The sequence below is a fragment of the Squalius cephalus genome (assembly GCF_949319135.1).
Source record: "Squalius cephalus genome assembly, chromosome: 8".
In the NCBI taxonomy this organism is placed as follows: Eukaryota; Metazoa; Chordata; class Actinopteri; order Cypriniformes; family Leuciscidae; genus Squalius; species Squalius cephalus.
The window spans coordinates 41709929-41731008 of NC_137129.1; the positions used below are offsets into that span (position 1 = coordinate 41709929).

Here is a 21080-nt window from a genome sequence, read left to right on the forward strand (position 1 = left end):
TTATTGTTGCATAAATGTCACATTGCAGTTGAACTGTTGCTAGATATATGGGGAATATTATAATATTTAGACCCGTGTTTACTGTTAGGCCTACTGTGTTTGTGGATATCTGGTCAAACGTAGATATGTATGGTAACCATAATGTTTTATATTTGAGCGCGATCGCGTTTGAATGTATCAGATTTTGCAGCGCGATCGCGTTTGAATGTATCATTTGAAAATTTGAAAAGCAAAACACACCAAACGGCTTCATGTTTTTACTATTATCTCATTTCATATCATCATAACGAATGGAAACATTTGAAGTAACATGATAATCAATATATTTTTCTCTAGCTTGGTTGTTACTGAAATATTTTGGAAGATTTATACTGCTATCTATTGTTATTATTATTTTACCCAGCACTGCGCATAGCCTATGCCTACAAGGCACAACAAACCTGGTGTTCATTATTTTATATATTGTTGGAAACATTTGTGTGTGTGTGTGTGTGTGTGTGTGTGTATTTTGTGAATTTTAAAAAGCAATTTTAACCAGAAAAATCTAATATTTATTTCCAAAATCGTGCAGGCCTTTCTCTTGATATCAGTATGTTCACTTTTTTTTCAGGGCCCAGATGCCACTGAGTCCTGCCGACTTCAACATTCACATGAGTCTCTGGAACATGAACATGGTAAAGTGAAAATCAAACACCTTGGAAATGAAAGGTATGTACAATGTTTTTAGGAATGGCACAAAGGTCTCTGTCTTTCAATAAGTGCTTTTTTGCCATTTGTTGTGTCTATTTGGATTATGTTGTGTAAATAAATCCAAACAATTTAAAAGCCATTCTTTTTTAAATCTCCTAATTTACAGTATTGTGCAAGGTTGCTCAGAATGATAGGGGCCTGATAGCTCCTAATAGGGCCGTTAGGGGAGTGTCTTTGTCTTTCTCAGGTGAGAAAAGCCATACATATTAATGAGCTCTCGCATAAGGCTTATTCACACAAAACACGTCGTAAAAATTTTAAATCAATATATTGTCTTCTCTGAATGAGCAGTCAGGGTGATTTTCACATAGTTTTGCAGCAAATATTCTAGGCTACGTCATACAATTTTCAAAAGTCTTGTGAAGAAATAATCAGTAGGGGTTTCATGGCCTTATTTCAGTGAGAATTTTTTTTTGTATTTTCACAAACCACGCATAAATGTCATTATCTCAAAACTACAAACTTTTACATACATGCTGCTGATATATTATTGTAGCAGAGTTTGTGCTGAATACAGTGTAATTAGACTTTAGCCATGAAAATGTCACAAGTAACAGAAATAACCAGAAATGTCAGAGCATGTCAGAACACCTCCAGGGCCCAGAAAACAGCTCAGACCTCAGAGGGTTAATAAAATAACAAAACATATTTACAAGATAGATGTAAGCAAAATCTTAAATGGTCAATATAAGTCTTCTTCTAAATATATCTTTTGTCCTTGCATTGTGGCTCAGTCAGTTTCACACCTGAATGAATGGCTAATTATGCAGAGTGGGTGGGACATTGTATTCTCAGGTGTAAACCAATCCTTGTTCACGCCCCCCTCGCATATTGGCTTTCCAAGCAAAACCTGTTTTACATCAATTTAAATCAATGTATTGTTTTATGTGAACGATAAAGCAAGACTATTTTCACATAATTTTGAAGCCAGAACTCGAAGGAACAACATCCATTAGTCAAAAGTCTTATTGTCACATATTTAGTATGAGTTTTGTGGTCTTATTTCAGCAACTTTCATTTTTATTTTTTTCAATAACCACGCATAAACATTATTCTCTTAAAAATTAAAAAATATACATGCATGGTGATCACATATTTTGGTAGCCCTGTTTGTGCTATATAGAGTGAATTTACACCTTTGCCATTAACATGTTTATAAATAACTGAAAAAAGCACAAATGTCAGAGCATGTCAGAACACCTCCAGGGCCCAGAAAACCACTACACATTAAACATTAACAGATGTTTCCCTGTACTCAAAAACACATGAAATAACACTGATTTCAAGATATACTCTTCATTTCCAGCCATGTGCAAAGCATGCTGGGAACAAACAATGGTGTCTCTAAATAAAACCACATAATTGAGCTAATTCTCCTAAAATAAATAGGTAGCCCTTTTTACTTCAATTTATCAGGCTTATCAGTTCCTCAATTCAAGCCTCAAAATTGTGTGTTTCCTTAACTAGTTTCCTTAAGTATCCATGAGATTAAATAATGATCTGAGATGTCATCGCTCTGCTGCAGAATTTCAACATTGATTCCATGTGACAATATTAGATCTAGAGTATGATTACGACAATGAGTAGGTCCTGACACTTGTTGTCTAACTCCAATAGAGTTTAGAATGTCTGTAAATGCTAATCCCAATGCGTCTTTTTCATTATCTACATGGATATTAAAATCACCAACAATTAGGACTTCATCTGCAGCCAGTACTAACTCTGATAGAAAATCAGCAAATTCTTTGATAAAATCTGTATGGTGCCCTGGTGTCCTGTATACAGTAGCCAGAACAAATGTTAAACGGCATTTATCACTTACAGAAAGCACCATCACTTCAAAAGAATTATATATGAAACTAGACTTCTGAGTAATACTGAAGATATTGCTATAAATTGAATATAAATCATCCAAGTGAGGATGCTGCACACTGGTCGTGGTTGAGGAGAGATCCCCTGATATGATTGTAAAGCGCTTTAGGTGTACAGTAGTACATGAAAGCGTTATATAAATCCCTCATTCATTCAAATGGCTCATTTATTCACTGATTATGCACTTTGTAGACAAATGCCAGAAATAAAGTAAAACTGGTTAGTAATAAGTGAAGCTGGTAATGCTGTTTGTGGAGTTGTTTAATCCTCTTCTGCTGAGATCTTCAGAGATTAATGTCTTCTTTTCTCTTCAGTTGATTTCATCTAAAGCTGTGACTGGAAGTGTCAGATGTGGGCATAATGGGCCGACTGGGCTTTTGCTATATACCACTTTTTATTAGAACAGTAACTATATAATCGCTTTTCAAAGCAAAACTTAAAACCTATGTCTCTCTGGGAAGGTTTATGACTCCTGAGTCTAAATAGAGTTGATGTAAGCATCTAAATACGTGCTTTTTCTTGTATGGCGGATGTACAGCATGCTGTTGAATGTTTATCTGTTTTGGTCTTTTATCCGAACCTTTTATTTAATGTTGTTCAGCACAATGGTGGACAAGGATATATCCTTCCATATCCAGATCTAGTTATATAATCAAATCTTTTTTGCATAAAAGTGCTTTAATAACAGAATAACAGAAAGAAAGAAACAAACAGAAGAGCATCTTCTGAATAATTTGTGAAAACTGCAAATCATTCCTATTGTTCTGCAAATCTTTTTGAAAGTTTTCTCTGACTATCGAACACATGCTGTATTCATTTGAGCTGAGAGAAATCTTCAAACCTAAACATCATGTTGCACAGTCCAATTAACACACACTCACACTCAAGACTCATTTATTTCTTATATTGCACATTTAACAACTCATTATCCAAAGGCACATTTATGCATGTATCAGACACTTTAATCACAAAGACTTACATTGCATTCAATCTATACATTTAATGCCTGGGAATCAAATCCATGACTTTGGGTTTTCTCACACCATGATGATGATTATCCAGGTTACAGTATACCTGTATCATTACAGTGTTCCTGTTGCTCAGCTAATCATGATGCAGCATAACAATGTAAATGTTACGAGTAGGCCTACTAAAAAAAAAAACACACACAAAAAAAAGTGTAACACTGTGACATTGATCTTTTAGGCCCGATTTGCAGCTGCTAGTAACATGCATTTCAAATGAGTTTCCTAAGAACACTTTTGTTCAGACCACTGATGCGATCTTGATGCTTTGAAATGTTTATAAAACTCACTCGCTGAACTGGGATCTGTAAACCTGCTCAATCACTCCAACTTCACTCCATTAGCATCATTTCTCTTCTGACCTAGGAAAGATACAGCAGAATATACACTATAAAAATTAATCTCAAGTACATAAATATGTACTTGTAAATGTTTATGCCAAGCTTGTCAGGGTTGGGTGTGATGGAAGAAGTGAGGACTCAATCACAGGAATGAAGAGCTTTTATTAATAATAAAAAATAAAACAGTAAAAACAAAAACTACCCCAAGGGGGGTCACTTCACTTCACTCAGGAGGAACATACAAGGGAAAAACAAAGATAACAAACAATGACGAACCAGCACAGAACTGCAAACACAAGGAGAATAAATAGGGAGCAAACAAAGCAGGTAATGAGAGAGGACAGGTGGAGAAAATGAATCAATAATCAGGTAACAAGATGGGCAGGGCTAGACAAACAGTGACAAGCAATATGCTCACACCAAACATGACTAAAATAAGTACATGGCCAATACAACAAATCATAAGCCACGTGTTCACACAAAACATGACATGAAAGCACGTTGCTAAACACGAACCACGTTCAACACAAAACACAACAACACACACTGACACAAGAGTGTTTTGTCCGAGCAAACTCGAAACCGCACGCTCACACGACAAGACAGAACGCATGAGAACGAGCGAAAGCTCATCCTGTGTTCACAACAGAAAACAAACACGCGGAGCATGAGTGTCCGAATCCCGAAAGAACCGAAACCAAACTAGACCGAAGTGCCGGGATCAAACCTCTCGCTCCGGACACGAAACAAGGTTTCAATGAGGTTTCAATGATGTCACATTTGTTTGATAAAAAGTATGGGAAAATGTTACCTTGTAGTCTGTTATCATATTAAAATGTGAAAATAATCAATCACCATAATAAACATCGCTTTCACATTGTTCACATTATTTCTGTTATACTATACTGTCAAACTGTTGTTGTTTTTTTATAATAAAAAGGATATTTTGTGAGCAAGAGATTTAAAACAAGAGATTTAAAGCAATGATCATGTTGAATAATTATAACTCACCATTTTTTTTGTAGATGAAGTACCAGAACACAGTGAGAGCTAGAAGAACTACAGCTGCTTCAATTCCTGCTATAGCAAGACATCGAGATTCTGTTTCACTGTCAAAATATCTTCCATCTGCAGAATGAAGAATAAAATAATGCTTCATAAATGCTTTTAAACTGTTGAACAGAGTTTAACCTTAATTGTCTGGGCAATTACACTACATTATTTTAAAGGTGCTCTAAGCGATGTCACACGTTTTTTAAGCTGAAACATTTTTTGTCATATACAGCAAACATCTCCTCACTATCCGCTAGCTGCCTGTCCCCTGAACACACTGTAAAAAATGCGGTCTCTGTAGACAGCCCAGGCTCCACAAACACGACAAAAACAAACTGGCCCAGCCTGGACCACGAAACATAACAAACAGTGTTCCAGCCAATAACCGACAAGAATGATTTGGGGGCGGGGGGTTAGTGCCCGTGCACATGAAGGGGGGTGTGGGGGGTTAGTGTATGTGCACATGAAGGGGGGTGTGGGGGGTTAGTGCATGTGCACATGAAGGGGGGTGTGGGGGGTTAGTGCATGTGCACATAAGTGCATGTGCACATGAAGGGGGGAGTGGGGGGTTAGTGCATGTGCACATGAAGGGGGGAGTGGGGGGTTAGTGCATGTGCACATGAAGGGGGGTGGAGGGGGTCGAGGAGAGAGAAGCATGAAGAGGGAAGTTAGCTAGAGGAGAGATGTCCTAGACAACGACAACGACTGACGCTAGAATTTTATTCTCTTGAATTTTGATATGGCCGACACAAGACCAAAGAGACGACGTTCCGATGAACAAATAGCAAATAAGAGGGAAAAGGGAGGGAGGGTCGAGCTAGCCTCCGTTTTGTTTGACAATACTTCGAACGTCAACAAGAAGTGACGTCACCCAACATCGCTTAGAGAACCTTTAAGGGCTCATGAAATGGAAAAGCAAAATGTCCTTTATTTATTATTAATTATATTTAAACATAGAAGATGTTACTCTACAATAAAAAAGCTAACTGCCCAGTTTTCTATCCTTCTGAAACATCAGGATATCCTTCCAAAAGTTGGAAATATTTGCAAATATTTGGAATTTTTAATACATGCTAACTTCATAAGCTAAACTCCAGAAACAATAATCTGAAAATACATTTTATGGCCCCTTTAATTACATTAAAAACATCAACACTACTCCTCTTCCCACAGATACTGATTTGTATTCAATCTTCATCTTATAAGCTAATTGTAGAAGCAGAATTAGTGCATAATGGATATTTAAATCATAATCACAACAAAATGTTGATATTTACTCCACACTGTTAAAACCGGTCGTGATTGAGTCAGACTGCTGTGAGTGACCAGACAGTCGTAAGATCCTTCATGGTTTCTGTCGATCTTCACACTGATTCTCATCTGAAAGGTTTCATCAGTATTTGGTCTGATTCCAGAAGATGTTTGATCCTCGACAATGTATTTGTTCCTTCTAATGTACATCTGAACATCTCTGGGGTAGAAACCAGTGGCCAGACAGCTCAGAACCAGTTCACTTTCATCAGCAGAAAGTTTCGGCACAAAAGCGTGAACATCTGGTGGAGCTGAAGCAGAAAATAATAATGCAATTAACAAACAAACATTTTCAACAAATTTTGTTTTCTCTCTCCTGTTTCTGAGCTGGGAAGAAATTATGGGTTTTGTTCCACAGAAGACGGCAAGTTATAAGGGTTTCGAAAGACATAATGAGAATAAGGCTGAATCCCAATTCTCTGTCTTACCCCTTCCCCTACCCCTACCCCTTCGTCTTACCCCTAGCCCTTGTCCCTCGAAACCGAGTGGTAAGCGCTAGGGTTGAAAACATACCCCTATGAAATGAGACGCCACTTGGTTACGTCATCATACATCATACTCCGGCGTCCCTGTGTGATACAGGACAGTATATTGTAACGAGTGGAAATAAGTATGGCCCCTTTAAGAGCTGCGCGCTCTCTGTTGAACGGGCTGTAATGGTATTGTGCCGTGCGACTCGAACAACCCCATGTATGTGGGTCATTTCTGTGTTGATGCTCATTATTCTTGCTTTGTTTTATTGAGTGACGCTGTGGAAGTCAAGGTGGAGCGTGTGGCAGACAGTTGCAGGAGTTTGATTTGTCAATAAATTGCGAGTGAATAATCGCCTCCGTGAGTCTGTCTGGCCTAATACTTCAGCTGCGAGCTATCCTTATTTTGTTTCCCTCCTAACACAACGCGTTACAATATGTTAAGCACGTATCTTTTTCCTGGACATGTCGCCTGGATTTCGGGATCACCCAAAAATGTCCGGGATTCGGCTTTTGCTTTCTGCCGTCGCTATTCATTATGCACAGAGAGTGTTGTTTCAACCGGACTGAATTCATTCAAATCGGTGAATCTGAATGTAGTGTTTAACGTACATGAACGCTAAACAAGTGATCGGTTTATGTGCGTTTTAGCATTGCTTAAATTCCTGTGTTTTCGTATCAGTCGGGATCCGTTTGAAGCTGAATACATGACCTGCAAAGCTGGCACATACGTGTCAGTGTCAAATAATGAAACGTTACACATAATGAATGGCGACTGTAGAAAACAAAAGCCGAATCCCGGACATTAGTCAGAGAAATGCGGGACTGATTGTGCAAACCAGCAATGTATCGTTAGCATAGCCTAGCGTAGCAGACCAGCGATTTTTAAAAACGTTTAAAAACGTTTCAGTTAACAACATGGTTGCAAATATATATGTACATGACTGTGTAGAGTACAAAACACGACTGTCATAATTTTTCAATCAATCATTTAAGCCGAAAATGAGACTTTCTTGATGGTATGCCCGCCTTTGTTGCCGGTTGCGCAGTGCATTCTGGGTACCCCTTGGTTTCAAGTAAGCTCGCGAAAATTCTTGGTTTTAAGGGGTATCTACCCCTTCCCCTTAGCCCTACCCCTTGATCAAAATGAGAATTGGGATAGCCCTTACTCTCACGTGAACGAGCAAAACTAAGGGTAAGGGGTAAGGGGAAGGGGTAAGACAGAGAATTGGGATTCAGCCTAAGTCTTTTCAATTTTCTCTTTAATGAAATCTGCTAATTAGTTGGTGGATCTAATACTTTAGTAAGCTGACACAGTAATCCAATGTGAAAATCAAACTCCTGCAATCCAGAAGAACATGCATTGATTTGAGAGACACATCTATAACTGAACTCTGTTACGCCACACACTGGATCTGCACTAATAAACACGAAGCATCTGACTTTCTGATGCAAACACACAATTACATATATAAGTAGAGAAATCCCCTGCATGTATGAACACATTTTTTTTAACAGTTTAAATGTTCTTCTTAGTGGTATTTAGGACTATTTGTCACTAATGATAAATTGCCTCTGTATCGGGAAACAATTAGAAACAACTTCCTGGAGTTATTTATTCAAACACACATTTTGGTTTTTCATGTTTAATGGGGACTTTCCATAGCCATAATGATTTTTATACTATACAAACTGTATTTTCTCTCCCCTTACAATAAACCCTACCCATCACACACACACACACACACACACACACTAACCCGACCCCTAAACCTACCCATCAAACACACACACACACACACACACACACACTAACCTGACCCCTAAACCATACCCATCACACACACACACACAAACCTGACCCCTAAACCTACCCATCACACACACACTAACCCGACCCCTAAACCTACCCATCAAACACACACACACACACACACACACACACACACACACACACACACACACACACACACACACACACACACACACACACACACACACACACACACACACACACACACACACACACACACACTAACCTGACCCCTAAACCATACCCATCACACACACACACACACACACACAAACCTGACCCCTAAACCTACCCATCACACACACACTAACCTGACCCCTAAACCTACCCATCACACATACACACGCTGTTTTCCTCATGGAGACCAAAATTGTGTATATATTATATATATATATATATATATATATATATATATATATATATATATATATATGTGTGTGTGTGTGTGTGTGTGTGTGTGTAGGGAATAGCAGGGTCACAGAGAGAGAGAGAGAGAGAGAGAGAGAGAGAGACGAGCTAATTAAAGATCTGATCTGAACTTGCTCTGTTTTGTGTTGTGAAACGCTGAGATCCAGTCAGTGCAGGTCTTGAGGAAATGCTTGAGGAACTGGTTTCGTTCTGTGTGACGATCCCATCTCTCTTTAGTTTCTTTGGCTTTGGGGTTTTTATCAATCCACTGCATAGTGGATAAATTAAAGACAATAAAGTCTTCTCCATCAAATCCATATTCATCAAAGACAGTCAGATTCACTGATCCATCAGGAAGTTTCTCCAATTCACAGCCAATTATTCTCTGAAGAACATGATCTACATCACAGAACAACACTCATGAGAAACTCACAGTAAATATAATGTCTGATAATTACAGTTTTTTTGGATTGCTTAAGCACGATTTTCAAAACAGGGCCCGTGTTTTCAAAACACTACACACAGTTAGCACAACCACACACCCAATTAGCAAAACACTACAGATCCTTTGCATAATTAAACACTCTTGTAAAAACTATACACTTCTGTTTAAAAACCACACTTTCTTACCATATGAAACACACACGTTTCACATTACTATACTCTGTTTGCATGAGTTACACTCTGCTGTGATAAACCTAAAACACTTTTAGCACTTCTACTTCCCTATGATTAGATATACAAAAGAAATATATTTTCAGAGTATATTTTGGAATATATGCAAATATTTGAAATTGGCCCAATAAATATATTTCACACTTAACATCATATATTTTTGTTATATTTCAGAATATATTTCAATGTATTTGGAATATATGCCACATATATTTTTGACTCTTTTGGGGACCCATACAGAAAAAAATACATTGAAAAATATTCTGAAATATAACAAAAAAGATATGATGTTACAGTAAGTGTGAAATATATTTATTGGGCCAATTTCAAATATTTGCATATATTCCAAAATATACTCTGAAAATATATTTTACAGTTTTTCTCAGTCGCTTTGGTGCGTTTTTCACATCATCCCTAACATGTGCAAAATAATAAGTGCATTTCTCAGAACAATTTGTACAAACTGCAATATACAATAGATATGTTTCTAAAGCTAGTCAGTCACTAAAAATCCTTAGTACATCTCTCAAAAGTAAATATTCATGCCAATGATCATGTCAGTGTCATCAGAATGATAAGTCATTTAGTCATTGTTCATGAACAAGCTCGTCAAAATGTTTAGGCATGTTGTCAATGTAACTGTGTACTTTGACACTATTACCAGATGTAAACTTAGGCTACAGTTTGGATGACAGTTACTGTATTGAAAATGCACAAGGCTGCACTACTATGGCATATATCAATTTCAAAAGTACTATTTACATATTAATGTATGTGGGTTATTGATTGAAAGAGACAAAAGAGATTTAGTTTTTCACAGCTTTTACTAGTTCTACTTTATGAAAGAAAACAACAAAATCATTTACAGTAAGAAAAAGACAAGGGGCACAAAGGAAAATAAAAACTAAATTAGAAAGAAACACAGGAAACCCCCCTAAGGCATAACTTTGCCCGCACCACTGTTCTAGTGCTGTTTCTGCAGAAGATGCACCTTTGAGCAATTTTGACAACTGGTTGATTGTTGGTTGAACTAACACTTTACATTCCTTGAGTGAGGGTCAATTTCACCTGCACGAGTCATCAAATCATCGTTTTTGTACAAAAGGTCTAATAGAAATGTGTAAAACTATGATTGACAGTTTAGGACAAATAGTTAAACAATTTAGCATGTAATGGCTTATGCAAGGAACTAATGCCTTGATATTTTGAGGGGTAAGACTATTCAACAGAGAACCATCTACTATATTTTGATCAACATGACATGAGCAATTGAAAATGTGGAAAAAAGCTGACACTTGTACATTATCAATTGCAATATGTTCAAAAGCAATTGCAATTTGTTCAAAGGAATAAGAAATTGCTTTATTGATGTGCACAAGTGACTAGATGATTTGGAATTTGTACAAGTAGTATCAAGAATTGCACTTTTGATCTAAGAAATGCACCAAAGCAACTGAGAAAAACTGTAAATATATTTCTTTTGTGTATGGGTACCATCAACAAAGTACAAATATAATGTAAATTCACCAAACACTACACAAGACCAATGTTGCAGACTGAAGAAACTCATTTATTTCTCAACACGCCCAAAATGTTGACCTGGAGATTCATAATACTGTAACAAAATGTCACTTTACGTATTGTACTGTAAGTTTACTGTAAAAAAAAAAACAAAAAAAAAAACACCTAGACATTGTCTCTTCGCCTAGCTGGATCTGGCCAGAGAATTTCATCAACATTGCAGGCAATGCTGTCATTAGCAAGACACCTTGGAAAGAAACGTCTTGAATGACTGCTGCTTTTTATAGTGCTTATACACCTAATTGGTGTGTCTACAATTAAGCAAACAAGTGTTTGCACATCTGATGACTGTGTTGAACCAATTGGTTGGACGGTGCGGTAATTTGACAGTCAGTGCTTTGGTATTGCAAGGAAGTGACTTCATGACAGATTTGTGTGTGTAATGTTAAGTGTGCTTAGTGTTTTGCAAATCACTGTGTGTAGAGTTTTGCAACAAGTGTGAGGTTGACAATGTGCTTATAGTTGTGCAAATATGGGCTGATGTTTTGCTTCTTGAGTGTAAGGTTTTGCTAATAGTGTACTACTTTTAATTTTAGTGTGTAAGCAATCCAAAAAAACTGTAATAAGAGTAAAGCATGAATCTCACCAGAACACAGTGAGTCTGTGCAGTTTGACAGAGTCCTGATCTGATGTATGAACCAGTTTCTAGGATCAGGAGGATCTGGAGGAGCTTCAGTCCAGTCTTTATCAGTCAGAATCCAGACTCGTTCTTCATTACTGAAGTGTTTGATCCGTCTGTCATCATAAACACACACAGCACTGAACTCTGGGAATGAGTCTGATTTGATCAGGACTGTAAACTTGTAGTGGAGGAAGTGTTTCTCTGAGGAATATATGAAACACAAGCAACAATGGAAACATGAAGCAACTAAAATGTATTTGTTCAGAACAAAGACAGCAAAGCTGAGCAAAGTAGGATTACAACACAATAAAGGACAACACATTATGCAAAACGATATAGGTGAAATTATGTATGCTATAAAACACAACATCTTAAATATAACCAGAAAACAAACTCAAATTGTTGATGTAACTGGTGCCTGTCGAACAGAAGGAAGTGCTGTATACGGACAGAAAAAAGCTTGTTTCTTACCTTGCTGTGCATCGCCTAGAAAAGAGCAAAACAATAAAAAACTAAATAAAATCATTCTTGTGTGTGTGTGTTCACTACTCGCTGCTCCTAATGTGTGTGCTCTAACTTGGATGTGTTAAATGCAGAGGACAAACTCTGGGTATGGCTTACTATACTTCACCTTCACATCATGTCACTTGTGTCTGTGTACAGATGTTTATATTCTGTGCGTTCAGGAAATGAGAAAATGAGGAAATGAGAAAACACTCGCTTGATGGAATCACAAAACGTGTCTGTCTGCATTCCTGAGCTCATGTCAAGTCAAGCTCCGTTTCAAAGCAGCTTCATAATATTAAACACAATCTCACTGTTCTCTTATACAGCTCTAATAAGACAATAGTGTCATCATTCACACAGTTCAGTTCAGCTCAATGACTGATAACTTCAACGAGTGGCCAGAATGTGGAGAACAACATAAAGGCATGAGATGCAATAGGATCTTACTCAAGTCTTGAAGAGCTACAGCATTTAGGGCTTTAGAAGAAATCAGCACCATTTTTTTTTTTTTTTTTCAATGTTTAATAAGTAAATGCAGAATGGAGCAAATACTTCTGCTGCATTTCGGACCAGCTATTCATATGTGTGCTATATTCACACATATACACGTCTTCTACAGTCACATGACAGGTTAATGCGAGGAACAGACTGAAACTGAATTCAAACTGCACATATTCAAAGTTGGTACAAATTTGTTTGCCACCCCACCCACCCACCCACACACACACACACACACACACACACACACACACACACTCCTTTCTCCCGTTCACAATAGAACCAGCAGGAACACGACTTAAAAAGGCAAACAGAGTCAGATTTGATTTCATGTTGATTTAAAGCACTTTGAACAAGTGTGTTAACAACACTCAGCTTCTGTGTGGTCTATGAAAACACAATAACATTCATCTCACAAATAATCCATGATTTTATGACAGTTTTTAAACAAAGTTACTCAACAATTATACATTGTGTAAAAACCTGTTATAAACGTCACTTTCAGATTCCTGAACTTGGATATTTTTTGGTGTGCTGAAGAATTAAACCCTCATTAACTGATAATCAACATTCATCTAAATTAATCAATAGAGACTCTCTCCTAGGTTTCTGCTTAATGTGTGTAAAACGCTTTACCTGAGAGTGTCAAGTACAGCAGAATTAATATTTCATCTGATTAATGCAGATTATCTTTGGTTATTTCATATCCATGTTTTAACAAACGCTCTGCTGGATTTGATCAGAAACAGACACACATGAAGCTGATCATATTTTACGAGCTCTGCACAGATTTAGTGTTTGATTAGTAAAAGATGCATCAAAGAAAAAACTCTCAAGACTTTTTTTTTTATTATTCTTGACAAAAAAACTGTAAAACTTCTTATTCTTGTATATTTTTTTGTTGTTGTTGAAAGAATATTTGATCTCCTTTGGCTATCGGACACATGTTGTATTCATATTAGCTGAGAGAAATGCCAGATATCAGTCAAACCTAAACATCATGTTGTCTAATACATGAACACACACTCACAGTTACTCAAGACTAGTGCACACTGAATACAACACATTATGCATCAAAAAAACTTGCATTGCATTCAAGCTCTCTACATTTGATTCCTGGCAATCAAACCACATGGATTGCCAACATATCAAATCTAGTGAGTTGCCTAGTTATTTTCTATCTAACATGTGATGCTGTACATCAAGTCTCATAGTTAAAAGACTCATTTATTTATTAATATTGCATATTTAACACATGTTGTCCAAAGAGGCACATTTACAGTAGCATCTGTCAGACACTTCAGAGTCTTACACTCCATAAAGCATCTGGACATTTGATCAACACGTTCCCTGCTGATCATCAAATGACATCAAACCCGTGACCTGATTATGATTAGTCCAATTACAGGAAAACTATGAGGAATGCCGGGAATATCTGTATCTCTATAGTGTTCCTGTAGCTCAGCCAATCATGACACAGCATAATGACGTAATATTACAAACACACACAAAGTCTCCTGACAAGATTTAAAACACACAATAATAAAGTAAATATTACAAACACACACAAAGTCTCCTGACAGGATTTAAAACACACAATAATAAAGTAAATATTACAAACACACACAAAGTCCCCTGAGAGGATTTATCTTTTGAAAGAAAGGATCTTGGGTTGTTACACAAGTTCAGCCTGAAGAGTTTAACCATGGCCGCTGAAAGTTACATAATCACGATAATAACTCTTACAGTAAATGATGTATTACACTAGTAACCAGAGAAGAGAGATTGATCATAATAATTCAGGAAATGCCTGTAAAATAACAGTGTTTACGCTTTATTTAAATTAGGATATTTTACTTTAATTTCAAGGTTTTTGTCTGGCAGTCATTTGATAGGTTTATCATTTAACTGTTTTGTTACTGTTTAAACTTTTTTTTTGTAAGTTTACGTATGTTATTTAAGAAAACAGAAGAAATAGTGAATAAAAAATACAGTAATTTTTCTACATTAAAATGTAAATTACTGTAATTTCTCATTTGTCATAATTTGTTTGTAATTTTACAGTTTTGAGTTCAATTTAAAATAAATAAAAAAATGGTTATTTTCTGTAATTTTTTTTTTTTTTTTTACAGTGTAGGATTATGCCTTTCCAATATCCTAGACAAATGTACAAACATTGCAAAATCAACCTTTTATGATTGATGCATTTTTTTTTAGAACAAAAACATTCTATACATAATATATACACATACTACATATACACGATAATTGTAAGGAATTATATACAAAATACATATATAAAAACAAACTAGGCGATCTGGGAATAGATCTGCAGAGTTTCTGATCCTTCTTGGGCCGGTCAACCTCCTTCTTAGTTTCATCATTTCGTATCTGATTCCCCCTCCTGAAACAACAACAGAGAATCATGATACATGTAACACATATAATATGTTCTCGATCCTTTGAAATATTCAAGAAACTGTCAAATGTAAAATATCTGATACCTATTTTAATCTAAACATAAAGGAACACAATAAAAAGTGACCGTCATGATTAAGTATTCGTACTAAAACTAAAAGTTGTCACCAATTAGAAATGGATGAATGAACAAAAATTAAAGCCTTAAACTACATTTCTTGCCGAACATAAGAATACTGTATTTTCAGAATCAACCAAATTGAAAACCGTTTAATTTCTCTTGGTTTATTTTCTATCGGGGCGGGGATACAGTCAAACTATCCAGCTCAAAAAATATCTTTAAGACAAGAATATTTACAAACAACAGATTTAAAACTGTAACAATCATGTTGAATATGTTGAACTCACCGTTTGACACTTTCTTTTTGTTGATCCACCAACAAATGAGAACTAGAAGTAGAAGAAGAAATGCTGCCGCTCCTCCTGTCATATAAAGCCAGAAAAGTTCTGTTTCACAGTCAAAACATCCTCCATCTGCAGAGTGAAGAATATATACAGAATAATTATATATAACCAGAAACATTATGAATGCTTATCACCTGTTGAACTGAATCGAGGCACTTTAACTGTATTTGTTTGTGATCATAAACATAAATCTATTTCAGCATCATCATGTTCTCCTGATACAATATGCCTGATGCAGAAGCACCATTACTGTATAAAGATCATTCATATTCACTCAAGAGTGTATTTATGATCATATTTACCCCAGTTTACTGTAACTGGTTCTGTCAGACTGCTGTGAGTGACCAGACAGTCGTAAGATCCCTAAGGAATAAGATGGAGGAGCTGAAGCTTAATGCAAAGGCGTGTAACGAATATCGCGAATCATGCCTAATGATTTATACAGAGACCTGGCTACAAGAGGATTTTCCAGACTCATTGGTGCAGGTACGAGGCTTCTCATGTGTGCGTATGGACAGAAATAATGACTCAGGGAAGATGAGGGGGGGTGGGATTTGTGTTTATATTAACGACTCCTGGTGCAATAATTATACGATAAAACACAGGGTGTGCACTCCTGATCTTGAACTTATCTGCATTAGTTTGAGACCTTTTTATCTACCTAGAGACTATGGGAACATCTTTTTATGCTCTGTATATATCCCGCCAAGTGGGAATGCATCTAAAGCAGCTGCATGTGTAGCAGACTGTGTCCATCAGCACAACACATTCTCATACCTAAGGCGTCACTTTTTGTCACTTTCAACCATGCTTCAATATCTGACGCTCAAAGCACCCTTTAGCGTCCATATGTGACGCTTCGGTTATGGGTAGGTTTAGGCGTCATGTAACTGACGCTTTCGGAAGCGTCAATATCTGACGCTCAAAGCACCCTTTAGCGTCAATATGTGACGCTTCGGTTGGGTAGGTTTAGGTATGTGGTAGGGTTATGCGTCTCATATGGACGCTAAAGGGTGCTTTGAGCGTCAGATATTGAAGCATGGTTGAAAGTGACGCCTTGGGTATGAGAACGGGTTGATCAGCAGCTAAAAGATAAACCAGACTCCCCTATATTTGTTCTCGGAGACTTCAATCAATGTAAACTGGAGCTGTCTCTACCTGGATTCCAGCAATATGTTAAAAACAGCACACGTAAGAATAGGACGCTAGATAAATGCTATGGCAACATTAAAGATGCATAATTATGCTGCCAGAATTAAACCCCCCCTCTCAAACTCAGATCATAACATCATCCATTTGATCCCCACCTTTAAGTGTGCTATTAAAAAAAGTAAACCCGTCTCAAAAACTGTCAGTGTGTGGCAGGATGAGAGCAAGGAGACGTTGAGTGGATGCTTTCTGGCTACAGACTGGGATGTTTTTTATAGGGACAACAGTATTGACAATATTGCGGAAACAATAACGGGATACATCCATTTCTGTGTTGACACTGTTGTGCCGAAAAAGACAATCACCATATATCCGAACAATAAAGACTATATAACACCTGAAATTAAACATCTGATCAGGAGGAAAAAGCAAGCATTCCGGAATAATGATTTGATGGAACTGAGATCAATACAAAAAGACCTGAGGGGGAAACTGAAGATGGCGCGAGAGGAACACAGTATACGAGTTAGGGAAGCCTTTTTAACGAACAACCCCAAAAAAATGTGGGACAAGGTGAAAGATATGACTAATATGAACTCTAGTAAGAAGCAACTAAATGTGGAGAATGATTTAGATAAGGCTAATGATCTTAACATCTTTTATAAACGTTTTGATTTGAATTGTGAAACAAATGTGATAAGCTGTAAAGAGCTGTCTATGTCAATACCATGTGACCCAGTACGGGATAGAATATTAATTAACCCCAAAGATGTTACTGCAGTTTTTAAAAAGTTGAATAACAATAAGGCAAGTGGACCTGATGGTATTTCATCTTTTATTGTGAAAACATTTTCGGATGAGTTAACTCCGGCTTGGTGCCCCTTATTTCAATTGTCTGTGGATACATGTGTCATTCCTACTATCTGGAAGACATCAGTTGTCATTATGCCCAAGAAACCATGCCCACAGCAAAATGATGACTATAGACCAGTAGCGCTAACTTCTACAGTGATGAAGTCATTCGAACGTATTATGGTTGGTGAATTAAGAGGTGAGGTACAGCTTCGCTTGGACCCGTACCAATTCGCATATAATAATGGCAGGGGTACTGATGATGCTTTAATTACAACTGTCCACTCTATCTTAAAACACTTAGACAATCCATCATGTTATGTTCGTTTATTATTTATGGATTTTAGTTCTGCATTTAATTGTATTCTTCCGCAGACAATGCTAGACAAATTATATCAGATGGAAGTGAACCCCTACATTATTAAATGGTATGGCTCATTCCTGACAGAAAGGAAGCAGCAGGTGAGAGTTAACTCCACTCTTTCCGAGATGATTAATATAAGCACAGGTGCCCCTCAAGGCTGTGTAAGCTCGCCCTTACTTTTTATATTATATACAAATGAATGTAGAAACATCAATAGGAATAATTTTATTATTAAATTTTCTGATGATACGGCCATATTGAGTTTACTCCACAAAGAGTCTGACATTGGTACTTATATACAGGAGATAGAGGAGATGGAGAAGTGGTGCAAGAAGCATAACTTGCTCCTTAATGTTAACAAAACTAAAGAAATGATTTTTGACCCTAGGTCTATAGGTGATCAAAGCCCTATTATAATTGAAGGAGTACCGATTGAACAAGTAACAACATATAAATATTTAGGAATTCATTTAGACAAACAGTTTCAGTGGTCACATCATGTAGATTATGTTTCATCAAAAATGTGTCAGCGTTTATATTTTTTAAGAAGACTAAGAGTTCATGGTGTTGATAAAGATATTATGCTCCTTTTTCACAAGACAGTTATTGAGTCTATATTGAGATATGGTATTATAGCTTGGTTTGGTAACCTGTCAGTTAAACTAAAAACACAGCTCCAAACATTGATTAAAAGGGCAGGGAAGATAATTGGATCAGTGCCACCGACTACTCTTAATGAGCTTTTTGAGGAGGCGGTAGTAGTATTAACATATACCATGTGTCACTTTTGGGTTAATATTTGATTGATTTATGACCCCTTGTCACTCATGATTGACAGGGAATCCGTGTGTCAAAAACAGGGTCTCTGATTTACAGTGCCAAGCTGGCTGGTCATTTGTTGAATCCTGGGTATCTGGCTCCTTCCAGTCTGTTGGGGGGTAAACTGTTGCTGATTGTATTTTCCTTTGATTGTTGGGGGTGAAATTCACCCAAGCAAGTATTACGCAATGTTGACACCCTGAGTGTCAAAATCTTTGCTGTTTGATCAATAGGGTAGCCTATATGTTAACTGAGTCAAAATATTTGAGTCAAGACATTCAGGATTATCATTACACCTACACCACACTGGTTATATTCATTAAAATAATATGTCTGGAGATGTTTTAAGAACAACTGTGTGTGTGTGTGTGTGTGTGTGTGTGTGTGTGTGTGTGTGTGTGTGTGTGTGTGTGTGTGTGTGTGTGTGTGTGAGAGCACCTCAGTAGGATCAGTAGTACCTGAACTATAGGTTTATGTTAATGCCTAAGACAAAGAATCAGACACATTCATCAAGCCAAAGAGTCCTATACCCACACACCCCATACTATATTCTTCTCAATAAGAAAAGGTGTTGTTGTTTTTTTCTAGAACATCTGTATCTATTTCCTGACGCCAATAGGATCAGTGTTAAAAAGACAAAGAATCAAAACATTTATCTAACTCACAGTTGAAGGTGTTTACGAGTGGAACTGGCGGGGGAAGAGTGCATCCTAAATGGGTTTGTTAATGGTTTTACGACAGTTGCTTAGGCTAGATGTTTAAAGAATGACACTTCATCAAAAGGTTTCTGGTGATTCTCTGGACTCGCACACAAAAACATATTTTTAGTGTATATAAATTTGTTTGTTACTTTTGTTATTGTAGTATTTTTTTTTTACAGAAAATGTTTTAGTTTTTAACCCAACCCATAGTGTGTGTGTGTGTGTGTGTGTGTGTGTGTGTGTGTGTGTGTGTTGCAAAACAACTTACAGATTTTTTACTTCAAAATTCTGAGTAAAATAAGAAGCATAGGGGTTTTAAACATTCAAACATTTATACATTTGTTTGCCACAAAAAGCAATGAAAGTTGTCTCTTGTCTTTAAATAAAAACTTTTACTTTATTTTATTTTTTAAAACAGACTGGTGACCAGCATCTTTTATTAGAACTGTAGCCGAACCGTGTCCTCACATGAGTAAAACACAATTTTCACTAAGAAAACTTTTTAAATGTATGACTGAACCTTTTTTGTTCTTTTGACAAACCTACATTTCAAATTATACCTGAGGTGTGTAACAACCACAAGGGATACATGTTGATTCCATGTTTCAGTGTACAGTGCAAACATGCAATACTCAAGAAATCTAATCTTAGGGTAAATCTTTGTGTGGCCAGAACACAAAACGTTGTGTTAAGTGATCCAGACAAAGCTTCATGCTAGAAAATATCATGGAAGTCCCTAGCACTTCAATATCCAGCACAAATTAAAGAGATGAGCTTAGGATGTTTTTACTATTACCATCTTCTATGACCCCCAAAAACAGGTGATATCAAGGTTCTATGGTTCTATTAAAGCGACATAATATATAGTTAGATATTTGTGTGTGTGTGTGTGTGTGTGTGTGTGTTTGTGTATGTGTGTGTGTGTGTGTGTGTGTATGTGTGTGTGAATAGTAGTGCTAAACTCTTTGTGTGTATTTTTACACGCCAACATATTTTGTCAGGGGTATGTCACACCGCTGTGATGCAAAGTTTCACACTCGTGAATAACTTACGAACATAATCTTTATACAGGAGTTACTGTATGTGTGTCCGAAACACCTGTAAAATTCAAAAGACCAAATCAGTAAGAAAAGAGGACTCAGCATACATTGAAAAGTAACATTTATAATAAATACACAAAATCCATTTGAGAGCAATTGTGAAAGTTTGTAAATTTTGTTTTGTAAGTGATGTTTTTATCACTCCACTAGTGTTAGTCACTTTATTCAGACGCACTATTGTGTTTGTTGGAATCATCTTTGTGAACTGTCAACATTCAGTGTTTATAGGAATAAATGCAAATTAAGAATTAAAGTGAAAGTCTTTCTGCTTGAGAGTGTTTGACTA

General features: G+C 36.7%; 1 protein-coding gene and 1 long non-coding RNA gene across 3 annotated transcripts; both read right to left on the bottom strand.

The window, feature by feature from the left end:
• Window positions 1–3287: 3287 nt before the first annotated feature.
• On the bottom strand, window positions 3288–12580 carry LOC307163714 (zinc-alpha-2-glycoprotein-like). Of its 2 annotated transcripts, XM_079879922.1 has the most exons (7): window positions 12393–12580; window positions 11886–12122; window positions 9179–9442; window positions 6319–6603; window positions 5000–5116; window positions 3938–4009; window positions 3501–3772 (listed from the first exon to the last, which is right to left on the bottom strand). In XM_079879922.1, exons 1-6 carry the CDS (start codon window positions 12445–12447, stop codon window positions 3969–3971), a joined length of 999 nt encoding a protein of 332 aa, XP_079736048.1. In that variant the 5' UTR covers window positions 12448–12580; the 3' UTR covers window positions 3501–3772; window positions 3938–3968. The 2 variants fall into 2 exon arrangements, with proteins under 2 accessions (XP_079736047.1, XP_079736048.1); XM_079879921.1 differs by having other exon boundaries at window positions 3288–4009.
• Window positions 12581–15240: 2660 nt separating this feature from the next.
• Window positions 15241–16172, bottom strand: LOC307163781. Its single transcript, XR_013822138.1, has 3 exons — window positions 16112–16172; window positions 15753–15878; window positions 15241–15330 (listed from the first exon to the last, which is right to left on the bottom strand). It is a non-coding gene; the product is annotated as an uncharacterized lncRNA (long non-coding RNA).
• Window positions 16173–21080: the final 4908 nt, after the last annotated feature.

Coding starts and splice junctions, on each gene's coding strand:
- LOC307163714 (XM_079879921.1), bottom strand. CDS start 12,447: ATGATTTTATTTAGTTTTTTATTGTTTTGCTCTTTTCTAGGCGATGCA. Junction 12,123..12,392: donor TCTAGGCGATGCACAGCAAG/GTAAGAAACAAG, acceptor TATATTCCTCAG/AGAAACACTTCCTCCACTAC. Junction 4,010..4,999: donor CTTCATCTACAAAAAAAATG/GTGAGTTATAAT, acceptor TATCTTTCCTAG/GTCAGAAGAGAAATGATGCT.